The sequence below is a fragment of the Pagrus pagrus genome (genome assembly GCF_965226575.1).
Source record: "Pagrus pagrus genome assembly, chromosome: 22".
In the NCBI taxonomy this organism is placed as follows: Eukaryota; Metazoa; Chordata; class Actinopteri; order Spariformes; family Sparidae; genus Pagrus; species Pagrus pagrus.
In genome coordinates, this window is record NC_140204.1 from 22,343,423 (window position 1) to 22,358,284 (window position 14,862).

Sequence of the window (14,862 nt, forward strand, 5' to 3'; positions counted from 1 at the left end):
CCAGGCTGAATGTGAATGGATAATGCCTTTTTTTTCCTTTAACCCACTTTGAGGACTTTTTGTGGAATGAGAGAGGGGGGGCTGACAGTCTTCCACAAACTGAGACTCTAAACTCATTCAAATGTGTTTCCAACTCCTGCAGTAGACACATCAAGCATTAAAGGTTGGCGGCGTGCGCCAGTGTAGCCACTTCCCTTTCACTAGGCATTGAGGACACTTCCTTCTAATGCAGCCAGCAGCCTCATTAAAAGAAAAACCCTGCACAAAGTAGGAACTCATTTTTGTGATCTCTGTCTTCAGAAGCGTGAGCCAAGGGGACGGTAGAATGACAACAGTGGCAGCAAGAGCCAATCACCAAACTAGCCTGTCCTATCCAATCAGCAACTGTCCAAGTCTTTCATAACTTTGTTGTGTAATACACTGTATGTGTGTCTTTATATTGATGTTTGAAATAAATATTTGAATATATTTAAATGAGCTAACTTTGCTTTCAGTGGATTCTCTTATTACTGACCAAAACTAGCATTGAATTATCATCAAGAATTAGACATTATCATTGTGCAGGGATTTATCTAAACGTCAAGACATCCAAAAGTCATAAACATGATGAGAGTCAGAAAAAAAGCAGAGGTACTCAGGTCAGGATTTCAGGATGTTTTGGTCTAAGACTTGAATTAACATCGCAAAATCTCAGTCCTAGTCCTCCCGGTCTTTGTGATGACTGTGACTAGGGGTGTGTACTGAACTTGGTACTTGGAAGATGTTGATTTTATACTGATCTAAAACACAGAAAACCAGCACGTCCTCACATTAGAGTAGCAGAAACCAGATAATTATTTGCACTTCCGTTTAAAAATGCCTGGAACAGTTGTTCTTCTTTTTCCATTTTTTTTACCCAGATTCATTATTATGGAATGACAAGGCTATTATTCGTTGAACCTGATACAGAGAACAAAGTCCAATTGAGGTGAGGTTAAAAAAAAATAGTTGAGGATTTCTGTAAATTGATAAATTATATGAATTGTCGAATTATTCCAGCTCTACAGTACTATCATATATTCCTTGATAGTGCACTGAATAGATAAATGATTGGATGTGCCCTCCTCCTCCTTTAGCCCCTGTAAATACAGACAAAACTAAAGTGTCTTTGATAGGAACAGGCTGAGAGTCAGCAGTCACCTCACCCTATAGTCTAAGAATGGCAAAATCAAAGACTGTGAGAGCTATAATAGCCAATCAATAAAGTCTGTGACTATAATCTTAAAAACAGCAGGACAACAAGGATTCGTGTTCAAGCATGTACCCTTGTCCACACTTTAATTTCCAGCAGTTTAGATTACTGCAAGGGGTATTTGTCAGGTCAACCCAGAAAAGCTCTAGATCAAGAGGTGGGATGTCCCAAAACAATTCTGATCCATGGGTGCCCAACCTCGCAACACATAGCCCCTGATCCACAGTGGGGCCTACATGGATCAAACTTGTGCCAGCACGTCCCACAGATTCTCAATCAAATTGGGATCTGGGGAGTTTGGAGACCAGGTTGACGCCTGGAGCTCTTTGTCTCAGGCCATTTATGGACAGTTTTTGCGGTGAAGCAGGGCACATTGTCCTGCTGGGGGGGTCGCTGATATCGGGGAGTGCCATTGCCATGAGGGGGAGTACTTGGCCTGCAACCATGTTTGGATGGGTGGTGTGTTTTACTATCCAATGAATGCCAGGACCCAAGATTTCCCAGCAGTTCTTTAATGTTGAGGCTAGGGATGTCTGTTTCAGTTCATTTTGCTCACGATAAGCTGAGAACCTTTAATTCTACCAAACTGAAGAGTAGCAGCACACATTTTACATTTGACTTTGTTGCCTTTGGAAACATCCCCACACTGAGCATCTTTTAGCATGCTTGACTTTACATCTCAGCCTACTCCAGCAAAACTGTCAGCAGACAGTGTGTCTGTAAGCAAATTAACATTAACATGTACTGTACATATATGTATAATTTACTTTTACTTCTACTTTTGATACTTAAGTACATTTTATATCAGATTCTTAAATAAATCTAGTCAAGTAATATTTGTATGGGTGTCTTTCACGTTTACCAAAGTAGTATTTTAACACGATATCTTACTGAAGTATAATTTTTGAGCACTTTTTACCACACTGATCAAGAGGTAGCCATCTACTAACTGCTCCGCTTGACTCCAAACATGGAGATCCAGCATTTAGTTAAACTACACCACAGAGCTGGTTCAAACTTCCAGAATATATACTTCCCCAGTTGACTACCTTTAAATCCATGTTAGAAGTTGTTAAGAATTCATATTCTCCACTGCCTTTGACTAAACCAGAAGCATTCTTAAATATCCACCTTTCACATGACAGCTCTTTTGTCTTTGGTTTCATTATATTGACAGGCACTCCTATTGTCTCACTGGATGGATTGGTGTGGGACATACAGTCACAGTGTATCCACTTCTTAATGTTCCATTAACCACTGAAGCCCACATCAAACTGTAAAAGCACCATACAAATCAATAGTTCCCTGAAAACATCACTTATGCTATCAACATGTGGAAGTAATGCCTCCACAATACACTGCAGTACTGCCGGTTATGGCTGTTTTCCCAAAGCACCATTCTCATTTAAAAGCAAAATGACTACTTAACTATTCCAAAAAGCAAGCCACTCACATTCACTTTGCTGGTAACCTCAGTACAAATGCACTCTGTGTGTCTGTGATTTCATCATAAAAAATTCATGATGAAGTCTACTGTATGTTGACCACTTAATGTCCGTGTGTCAAACAAAGTAGATTACAAATATACAAGGGGTTTGAGGCAGTTTCAGCTAAATACAAATTATGCTCTTATTGAGGAGATAGAGGACTTGTATTGAGAAGAGTTTTTGAACATTTATAATCATGCAGGTAGGAAGTGACATGGGTTTGAGTAAGAAATTATGCTGAATCAGAAAAAGAGGCAGACAGGGCGATGGTAAAAATGACCCTGTCGGGAAGACAGAGCAGAGAAGTCGATCGCTGAGGGCTTAAGATTCAATCCAATTCAATCCAGTTCAAAATTACAGTCTCACGATTCCCCAAATCCATGATTGGATTTGATCTAACCTTTTTTTTCAGCACTGAAGGCTATGCAACTGCTGGGTCGTTCTTGATTCGTAAAGACTAAAGGAAAAAGAAGACGAGCACCCTGATAACAGTTTACATTTGAAAAAAAAAATAAAAAATGTTAAACACAAAAAGACAAAGAAGATTCACTTGATGGCAGAAAAAGGTATTTTACAACAACAGCTTGAGTTGGCTTTCAGCAGGTCAGGGTAGGCCAATAATATTGACCAAAAATGGAAACACACGTCCGTTCACTTTTGTTTTACCTCGGTTTATAGCACTCTCCCTCTTCACCATCTTTGCCTCCTCCATCAGCGGGCTTCTTTTTATTTGCAGTGTAGAGTTTCCACAGATATTACAGTTGTTCCACCGTTACCTGGGGATAGCGACCGGGGAAAACAATGCCTCGTCCTGTTTTGGTTGTGCAATGGCAGACATGCTTCCTTTGTGTTGTAATTCGATTTCATTTTCAAAAAATGCATGAAGCCCTGTGGCAAACTGAATTGCATAGTGAAAGTGAGGTTTATAGGGAACCAATCTATATGTGGATGGTGTCATTTTTCTACAGACATTACACTGTGATATCAGTTATTTACTTCAGAATTATAAATTAAGATTGTGTTCTCTGGACAAAAACATATTGTTTCTGTGTGTCAACCAGCTGATTAGAACTGTTGGCAATTCAAGCCAGTTGCAAATCATTCGCAAGGAGCCACATACTTAAGGAAAATCAAAAAAAGTCTTCGTATTTTTCTGGTGCACCCAGTCAGACTGGACTTACTGCCCCCTATGGCCATGGAGGACAAACACCAATCGCAACTACGGTTGGCAACAATAACATTTTTGCCCGTAGGCTTAAAGTCAAGGGTCAGCAATAAACCATTACTACTGCTCTAAAACAAAAAAAACTTAAAACAGTAACAGTGATATCATCCTCTGCACTCCACCATAAATAATATAGAATAATATAAAACTTTCTGACTAGCATTATAGCAATAGACTACAACTTACTTGTCTTCATGAAACCCTAAGTTGTAGAATGACAATCTAATAAATCTTTGTGTGAAGGGAAAGAGGTAACAACTGCAAAGCTGATTTGACCCAACTCAAAGGACAATAGGTTTAAAAACAAATCAAAGCATGGGGCCGTCTGACAGAGGTGGGCAGCACCCCTATCTGTACATCCTAAATCCCCACAGACTCCATCTCTTCCCCCCTTATCTCTCTCGGTTCAAGTATTCGTGAGCTCATCCCAGTCTTAATGAGGCGCACAGTGAAGGAGATTCCTTGCCTTCTCTCTCTTTCTTCCTTGCTTTCCACAGAACAGGCAGTGGGGCGTATCAGTCTGAGTGCTCTCCAAGGGGAAAGTGGTTCCCTATCTGCACTGATGAGTGTTAGAGGCTCCATTCACCTTCCCTTACACCTGGCAGAATTAGAGTCACCTTTAGAATGTGTGTGTGAGGCAGAATAATAACCAGATCCAATGATACGCCACAAATTACTCCTGCAGTTCCTGAAAAGCTCTAACATTTACATATAAATAAGTGTGGGTTTTTCTCGTCTTTATCACCAAGAGATTCGATACAGCAGTCATTCAACGTGCACTGAACACCCACTTTAGACTAGCTGCTTCCCTGTGTTACCAGAAATTGTTTCTCTTGGTTGTATGTTTTCACTTTGATTTCATGTCAAGGTGGAAAACAACACATTTATTTTCAGGGTTTGTAGGTTTGTCATCTTAACATCCTAAACCATGTGGCCAATATGTCCACATGGAAGTTGTCAGACTGCAGTGTGGTTGTTATATAGTAAAGAATATCCCTTGGTCCGTTCTTTCGGGGAGTCACATGTCTATGGCAGAACATCTGGAAAAATCCTATTGTGCACAGAAATTAGCAAGTTTAATGTCAAATATCTGGTTTACATGAAATCAAAAGAAGAATTCAATAGTCAGGATGAATGTGACTTGCCAAAAAATCTGAGATCATCCTGAAGCAATGTGTCGATTGATTAATGGGGTTCAAGAGCACTTCATCAAATCTGAACGAGTCTCCAACACCTTATCATATGTGTTTAATATTTGCAAGTAAGTTTTTGTTGGCTGAGAGAACATACAAAGTTTTGATTCGCATCCTAATTAGTGTTCATTAACCTGTAAATCCAACTAGGAAATGATATGGGCAACAGATTGACATGGACTGATCAGACACAAAATTAAAACCACTGACAGGTGATGTGAGTAAACTTGATCATCTCAGTACAATGCAATGTTCTGCAGTTCTCCTGACATTCATGTGGATGCCACTTAACACGCATCAACCACCCAAACACTGCTGCAGACCAAGTACACCCAGGGACAGCTTTAGGGACGTGACAAAGAGCCCATGGTGTTTACCAGGCCTCCAAATTCCCCACGGCCCTACACCGACACCACCGCCTACAAACCACAAGTTTAATTTTAGTGGTTATTGAAGATTCAAGTTCTGTGAGTTAGCGTCAGAGATTAGAGAATCTGGGTATTCTGCCAGGGACAGAATCTTAAAAAATGGAACGTCCTCTTTGAACCCAGCCCTACCTGTGATTTTGATCATCTACTAAATATTTTCATCCATTAAGCAAAAGACACAAATATTTTATTTTCATTTCTTCTCAAATGTGAGGATTTACTGCCAGTCTGTAGCCAAACAAGCCATTTCAAAATATCAGCTTTGGTAAATGGGGAAATTAGATTGTATTTTTACGATTTAAAGATTAAAGGATTAACTGATTATAATGGTCTGCTATTATCCACAAAACAAGTTGAATGGCATTTGTATTGTAACTGCATTTGGAAAACCCAATGCCAAAGACAGAATAATCCACAGATCTCACTTTGCAGTTTCACTGACGTCTATTTTCTACCAAAGCACACAAAAGGAAGAGCCAGCCAGTACTCATGGATTAGTGACTCACATGTGACGACACAGAATTGGATGCGAGCGGCGTTTCTCTGAGCTGAGCTACAGTTCAGTGATGTTGTGTTTGTATCATCACAAGTGTGTCTTATCCTGGCGCCCTTCCTTCAGGGAAGAGACACATTCAAACCATTCATGTCTGCATGACGGATGCATCACTTCAACTGCATCTAAGCTTAGGGGAATGTCGTCTGCTCAGAGGTGATTCTATGGAGCTGATATATATATATATATATATATATATATATATATATATATATATATATATATATATATATATATATATATATTTGTTTTTTGTTTTTTTTAACCATGTGATTCAGGTTAAGGCACAGACGTTGAGGATTAAATGACTAAACATGAACATAACTTTCCATAAGCGCCTGCAACTGTCCAAAGAGCCACTACTCATTTGCACGTACGATAAGAGCCACTAGGGGTCTGAGTCACTTCAGATTCTGCTCTGATCCGGACCCATTTATCGATGGGAGGAGAGCTCAGAGATTACTTTTTGTTTCATTTGGCTTTTTGAAGGTTATGGTTAGACTAGAGTTCAGCAAGAAATACCAGCCTTCAGAGATTCAACAAAAAACAACAAAAGATAGAAATCCAGTTTGGTTCCTCAAATCTGTCCCGAGTAAACCCTCTTCCCAAACAAATCAATAAAGGATCTCTAGCAATGTTATCAGTTCTGTTCGCCAATACTGCCTTTGAATTCAGTGACTGAAATTCAAGTCTTATTGCATCTAATTTTTAGATTCAGAATCGCGATGATCTTATTAAAGCTGCTAGTTTGTTGGTTATTGGGACAAAACAAATATAGTAAAAGTTTTGATTAAATAAAATGTGTGAACAAACAACATTATTAATGAATACTGTGGCACTGCAGAGATGTCCAGATCTGTTGACCTTTACAAATCCAGATGTGACAGTCTAACACTAGAATTGCTGTCGGTGCTGAAGATGGAAATCTTTGTATCATAGTCAAATCGGATTGTGCTTTTGGATAATTGTGACGACCCTACTGCACACTGACAAGTCAGGATAACAATGTCTTGTATGAGAAGAATATTGGAACATCATCCACTGTCATATACTTAGCCTAATAATGTTAAATGACATCAATATTCTCCTTTACATTATATAATCATTTAAATAGTATCTGACACTTGCTCTATAAGAGGCGGCTCAGTTCTCTGTTGTGTTGAGGGCTTTTCTCTCAGTTCATCATTAAAAGGGGTTACAAACTTCACATTTTGTAGAACTACATTATAGCCCATCCTGGCATGCAGACTGATGGCATTAGACTGGAAGTTCTCAGAAACAGCACTCTCTGGCAGCCCCTCACCTACACACCGCAGACCCATAAAGCATAAACATAACACTTAGAAAATGAATAATGACTAAAAGAAGCCCACACAGCAGACCAGAAAGGACCTTGCACAATATTTCTGTGGGTGTTACAAATAGCAGCCATGCAATGCTGTTAGGTTTCAAACAAAATATTCTTCAAGGGTGCAACCTCGCCGTCACGCTGGCCTGGTGTTTACAGTTAGAAAATGAGACGGTGTGAAAAGGTGAGCTGGGCATTGTCGAGGAACGTGTCTCTGATGAAAGTTTGCCTGTTTGGAGGTCGAGCCACAACAGTTCTGCCGACTGCGCAGCCAGTGTCTGCTCCCCCCCTTGGAAATAACAGCCCACGCTTTCAAGAGCTCTCAAATCATTCCTTACAGATCCCTCTGGGCTCAGACAACAGGCCTTGCATTGCAAAAGCATATGGAGCACAGGCCCAGGGCAGGCTGCTCTCAGTGCCTGGTAAATGGGCCGTGCTGCAGGCAGACATTGTGGAGAAAACTGCTGAGCATGGAGATTTTTGAATCCCGGTAGAGCAAAAGTGCATTAGGAGTTTTGAGGGCTTTTTTAACCTTTTGATGACATGTTTGAGATTGAGAGAGTGGGACAAAAACTCATAAGGAGAGAAAGCTGGGAGGGTGCAGAGCATGAAGATAACATGAAGCAACATGGAGGGAGGTAACAGTCCACTGAGCTGCAGGGGAAGAACTAATTCAGACCTACATTAAGCCAACCTGTGATGATGGGTGGCATCAGAAAATGGTATCAGGACGTGAGACAGCACCATTACTCAGCCAACCAATCTAAAAGGTCATGACATCATGACATCATGATGTCACAACCTGTCCTTGTGCACTACTTTCTCGTAACGCAATGTTTTACATTTTACAGAGGCAAAAGATACCATTGAGCATCTCTACACCGGTCAGTGATGACCAGATTGATAATCTTCAACATAAGGTTATGATGTTGGGACTTAAGTTATGATGTCAGGACCAACACAATGAATCAGTAATGAGTCCCTGATTTCAATGTTTCATGATAAAAAAAATGCACAAGAAAAGCACAGAAAATGCTACATTTTTTAATGACATTTGAGAAGGTTAAATTCCTCTGCCAAGTTCTCGCTCTCTTTACAGAGGAGCAATAGAAAGCATCCTGACGGGAAACATGACAAACTGGCATGGTTTATCACGGCCAAGGACAGGAAGGCTCTACAGCAGGTGATTAGAACCACCAGAACATCACTGGTACCATCTACAGAGCATCAGTTACTGTACATCAGTAAAGTGAGATGTCTGCATAGAGTCCAAAAATACTAAAAAACAACAGCCACCCAGCCACAGTGTGTTCACCCTGCTGCCATCTGACAACAGATACACAAGTATCTGCTGCTGTACCACCAGACTACAGAGCAGCTTTACTCCTCAGACGGTGACACTCCTCAACTCATCATCAACACTCCACCAACAAAACATTTTTCCTTGTGTATCATAAAGAGACTACAACTTGTACTTCATGTTACAACCCTGTGTTGTAAAATGACACATGAACCTTTAAAGTTGAAATGTGATATAAGTGCAGGACTTCACTGCCTTTGTAGGAATCTTCTCAAGCGAGCACATCTGTGACTGATTGAGAATGCCACTGAAACTGAACTCAACTGAAACTCAAATTGAACTCAACTGAAACATGTCTACATTGCAAATTCCACCCACACATTTGTCTAAGTGGGCCAAAACAAACACTCAAAGTGAATTAAAGCTCTTGTCAGCTCTGCCAAGGTAGAACATGATGCCCACTGAGATGTATTGTATTTACCTTAAGGCTAGAAAACACTGTTGTGAAACATTTCAAAAGAATGCGACAGTCGGCTCCATCTGTGGGATGAGTAATCAGCGTGTGCTTGACCAAAAGACTACATACACAAAGAAGCGGTGTATTGATAAAAGCAAAAAGGAAACTGGGAATTTGTATTGGCTCAGTTTCTGTGAGGGGCCCCCACAGATCTGCTTGGTAATATCAGAGAGTTTTAGATTTTAGAATGCATTAGCTAAATCCTTTGAGAGAGGAAAACAAAACTGACCTGTGATGTTTTCAAGAGTCCTTGGCTCAATCCTTCTCTCACCTATCTGTGCAGACTTATCTATATATAGTACAAAAGAGATGTAACTTCTGGATATGCACGACTGGACTATTCGTCAGACTGTAATGCAGAAATCCTCGACTCAATTTGTGTTGAATTATACCTTTATTTATACAAAATAATAAAACATATTGTCAATAACCAAAAATAACAGATGTCAGTAATGCTCCTTCGTTAGACTTCCATATCTATGCATGGTTCTCAGAGTTGCAGCTTGCCACAAACAACAAAGAGAATGAGATGTGTGAGTCTGGTTGGTCAAATCAAATATCACAATGCAAATAAAAATCATCTTTGAATACTCTGAAAGGATATACCGTGACCTCGGCTGTTCATAAAAAGGTTGTGGTATGCAGGAAGCTGCACAGGAACAGGAGAGGAATGATACAGAAACAATACACTTTTAATGGATTTGCATACTACATTCAGCACTACTAAGCTGACCAGAAATGATTACCTTTCCTATTTCAATCATGCAGCTGTGGCCACTTGGCAAGCTTGATGATGCATATGCTATTCAAGACTACATTTCCAAGATATACTGCGTGTGTCAACATTATTTATTCATGTAAAATGATATCTGCTAAACATTAAAGAAGTCTACACAGTTGTATGAGGAAAGAAACACTGTTTGTAAAGCTGGTCTTAAACAGTGGGATGTATTCATCTGATTTACGGTTGAAATGTAATGTGAATGATAGTCTACTAAAAAAGCTCTACTAAATCATAGCCCAATGTTGTATTGTAATACAACAATTGTACTGTACAGAAGCCTATAGTATTAATGATGACTGCCTGGTCAGATAATTAGGGGTGGGAATCCCTAGGCATCTACTATATATGTATAATTTACTTGTAGTGATATTTTTTTAATGAAGAGGTATAAAAACATGGAAAAAAAAATTACAAAAATATGCAACAAATGTATAATAACACAGAAAAAAATGACAAAACAACAAGAAAACAAGACATAAAGGTAGACATGGTGGGCAAATATATAGACAATAAACAATAACAATTCAGCAAATCAGATAATATGATGAGGGTACAGGATTTGAGATTACGTAGAATAGATAGGCTATGTGTGGGATGGCAGTGAAATTCAGTGACACCCAGGTCGGTAAGTTTGGAAGGTGTGTGAGTGAGGAGTGAGGTGTCTGAGTGGCAGAAGTTGGGAATTTGGAAGGAGGAACATTTTTGATACTTAAGTATATTTAATATGAGATTCTTTATGACTCTAATAGTAAGTAATATTTTAACATAATATCTTTCATTTTACTGATGTAATACTTTTGGTGATGGGTAACTTGAACTGGACCCCTTGTAGGCAGCCTGACATGCTCTGTTTTTGATGTAATGCTCATACTGTGTGTGTTTACAGGCTGTTGTGCTGCCTCACCTGTCTGTGTCTTATTGGTGCTGGTAAACTATAGAATACAGTACATCACCTTGCAGAATATACTGTGTCCTGTTTTATTCGGCTGTATTGTATCAGACTGTGATGTTTGGTTGTGACACACGTGTGGTGGCTTGATTTGGTCATTAACTGATTATTATCAGATGTGCTGACATAAAGCCAGTACGCCTACATGCTTGCAGCTGGGAATGTTTCTGTGCAACAAGAGTCACAGTCAGTCCTCTCTTATACCGTCTTTCATTAGTGTGAATGCTGACACAGCATTCACACTATTGTTCTTCCGGAATTTGTTAGTGTGAATGCTGACACAGCATACAATACGTTCAGCTATAGAAACCGTTCAACTGTCAAACTGTTCAGCTTTTTAAGCTCTTTCAGCCTATTACTTTCAGCTTTTCACCCTTTTCAGCTGTTTCAAATATTCAGCTTTCTGCCTTTTCAGCTTTTTCAAGTATTCAGCTTCATGTTCAGCTAGAAAGCTGTTAAGCTGTCTAACTGTTCAGCTTTTTAAGCTCTTTTAGTTTATTACTTTTCAGCTTTTCTGCCTTTTCAAATATTCAGCTTTATGTTCAGCTATAGAAACCGTTCAACTATCAAAATGTTCAGCTTTTTAAGCTCTTTCAACCTATTACTTTTCAGCCTTTCTGCCTTTTCAGCTCTTGCATTAGGCAAGTGTTTTCCAGCACATTCAGCAGATTTTGCAAAATCACTTCAGCAGTCAGCATTCACACTGTATTTTCGCAGGAAATACAATTTTTCTAGTTTTCATTACAATCAGCAGAACTAGACGTGAAATGACTTCAAGTCCACAACTACACAATATCAGTTGTCTCACGTGTGTCTATGGATGTTAATGATTAATCAATTAATTGCCGGTAAGAATTCAACCAATAAAAATGTATAACCTATAATTAGAGATGGGCACAAATACATCTAAAAATATCTAGTTACAAATAACAAATACTCGCTTATCAAACACATCAAAATAAAAAATACTGGTTTGAAAATAGGCATTTAACTAAAAGAAACACTAAGTTACTTAAATGATTAACTTAAATGATGACTTTACATGTTCTTGTAACTCCAAATGTAGCCTCCTCTGATTTTACATCGTGCATGGATCGTGTAAGTGGTTAAAACTGAGACTAATTTCTAATTGAAAAACATCATATGTCAACATATGTCTTATATTATTAATGATTAAGCGATAATCAATTGTTAAGGCAGCTGCGATCAATAAAAGAAATTGCTTAAAATTAGTATCCCTCCTCAGGACTCAACTTCTTCACACCCAAACTTCAACAAATGAATTCTGACAATTTTTCCAGTCTTTGAAGTCTGTGTAATAAATCCTCTTCACTGACTAAGTGCACAAACAAAATGTTAGTGGTAAAAAGTCTACTCTGCTCATTTCTCTGTGACAAAGCTGTTTAAGTGAGGAAAGCTAAAAGGACAGCGATAGCCTCTGTGGCTAAACAGACACAGGAAGGTGCACCGCCTAAATAAACTCAAACATTAACAGAAAGTTCCGCCCATCATGTTTGATGACAGGTGATCTCTGTGCAGTGCAGTTTTTTAAGTTTTAAGTAATGAAACATAGAATTGAACCCACTGTCCCTTAAATGACTTCTGTCTATTTGAGTTTACAGAACTCAGCAGTGACTCCATCAAAGACATAAAGTCCAGCATAGAGAGGTTCAGTAAATGTGGTCTGGACTCTGTGGAGGAGAGTCATGGTGTCAGAGACGCTGTAGAAGGACAGAATACCCGCAATGTGATCAAGGTACACTCCAACTCTGGAGGACCGAGGACCTGAGATGGGAGTGGAGGCACTGTTATAATAAAAGTCATAACTGTTTGTGAAACAATATAACATCCAAGAAATGTCATTGTTTCCAAATCCACATTCATTTGACCTCCCTGCTCTGTTGATATTCTTGTATGTGACTGCTACACCAACTGCTCCTCCTCTCCACTCCACCTCCCAGTAACAACGTCCAGTCAGACTCTCTCTACTCAGGACCTGCTCCCAGTGAGTGAATCTGTCTGGGTGACTTGAATATGACTGCTGCTGCTGTCTCATCAATGTTGCTCTTCTGTATCTGTCAGATAATAACAGCCATGTGTTCGCTGTGTTTGGATCCAGTGTGATTTCATATGAATATCTTAAGAAGTCAGCTCTGGTCATGTTCTCTGGTTGTGGCAGTAAAACATCCACTTCAGTCTCTGTCAGTGAGATGTTTGTCCATGTCTCTCTCAGGACGTGCTGTAGTTTGTCTCTGACCTCTGACACAGCTGCTGTCACATCCTCAAAGTACTTCAGAGGACGGATATTGATGCTGGATGAGTGTGTAGACTCACTGAGTGCTGACAGTGAGTGGTAGTTGTGTAGAAACTGGTTGTGATCCTCTGTGTGTGAGAGCTTCTTCAGCTCAGCGTCTTTCCTCTTCAGCTCAGTGATCTCCTGCTCCAGCTTCTCCTGAAGCTCTTTGACTCGACTCACTTCAGTTTCCTGCTGGGATCTGACCTGCTGCTTCACATCAGAGCGTCTTTTCTCCATGAGACGGATCAGCTCGGTGAAGATCTTCTCACTGTGCTCCACTGCTTCATCAGCAGAGCCATTGATGGCCTCCACCTCCTGTTGAAGCTCCTTCACATCTTCCTCTCTGTCCTGGATTCTCTGCTGGATGTTTTGTCGACTCCCCTCCAGCTCTCTCTGCCTCTCAGTCCTCTCTGCTGCAGCTGACACTGTGTCGTGGCCTTTATGTTCCTCCACAGAGCAGAGATAACAGATACACTGCTGATCAGTACGGCAGCACATCTTCATCACCTCATCATGATGAGAGCAGATGTTCTCCTGGAGCTTCTTGAACGGCTCCACCAGCTTGTGTTTTTTAAATGTAGGTGATTCATAATGAGGCTGGAGGTGTTTCTCACAGTAAGAGGCCAGACAGACCAGACAGGACTTGAGGGCTTTCAGTTTCCTCCCAGTGCAGAAATCACAGGCCACATCTTCAGGTCCAGCATAGCAGTGATCAGCAGGAGCAGCTTGGAGTCCAGTCTTCTTCAGTTCCTCCAGTACAACTGCTAACATGGTGTTTTTCAGCAGCTCAGGCCTCGATGTGAAGCTCTTCCTGCACTGAGGGCAGCTGTGGATCCCCTTCTCATCCTCTGTGTCCCAGTGATCCTTAATACAGTTCTTGCAGTAGCTGTGTCCACAGGGAGTAGTCACCGGATCCTTCAGTAGGTCCAAACAAACTGAACAAGAGAAGGCTTCCCGATCCAGCTGAACTCCTCTCTGCGCCATATTAGCTCTCAGTGTCAACGACTGTCTGAGTTTCACTTCCTGACAACTGAAACTAGTTTGTGCTCTGATCTAAACTGCATGTGTTTGTGCAGTGAATGAGGCCTGCACTGCACCACATGTTGGTTACACCCATCTTTAAACTGTAGATCTGAAGGGGAGTGAACAAGGAAATATATGGGCAGTGGAGCCGTCTGTGTGTGAGATCAGAGAGAAGGGGGGCTTATCAACACAACACATAGACGTCTTTCACAAAACATCAACACTGTTGTTCCTTCGCATTCTGTTGATGTTAGGTCATTTTTTTATATTTTATGTTTAACGTTTTGAACCAAACTTCTGGCCACATCAAATCAAATCAATTTTAATCATATAGCCCAAAATCACAATCGCATCGCCTTAGTGGGCTTTACAATCTGAACAGTGAACAACACCCTCTGTCCTTAGACCCTCGATTCGAGTGAGGAACTTGCCATATTGAGGGGGAAAAAATCCCCCTTTAAAATGCACATTCCAAGGAATCCTTCCAGAAACTTGTGTTTATATAACATCGATATGTCCTAAAAAAGT

General features: G+C 40.2%; 2 protein-coding genes across 2 annotated transcripts in view; both read right to left on the reverse strand.

The window, feature by feature from the left end:
* The window catches only part of adam19a (ADAM metallopeptidase domain 19a), a 194,868-nt gene that overhangs the window by 175,922 nt on the left and 4,084 nt on the right, over positions 1–14,862 (reverse strand). The gene's annotated exons all lie outside the window — the stretch shown is intronic.
* Positions 12,565–14,310, reverse strand: LOC311252157 (tripartite motif-containing protein 16-like). Its single transcript, XM_084345057.1, has one exon. The coding sequence runs from the start codon at positions 14,293–14,295 to the stop codon at positions 12,622–12,624; it is 1,674 nt and encodes a 557-aa protein (XP_084201183.1). The 5' UTR covers positions 14,296–14,310; the 3' UTR covers positions 12,565–12,621.

Bases quoted from the DNA above. Each gene is read 5' to 3' on its own strand.
- LOC311252157 (XM_084345057.1), bottom strand. From the start codon at position 14,295: ATGGCGCAGAGAGGAGTTCAGCTGGATCGGGAAGCCTTCTCTTGTTCA.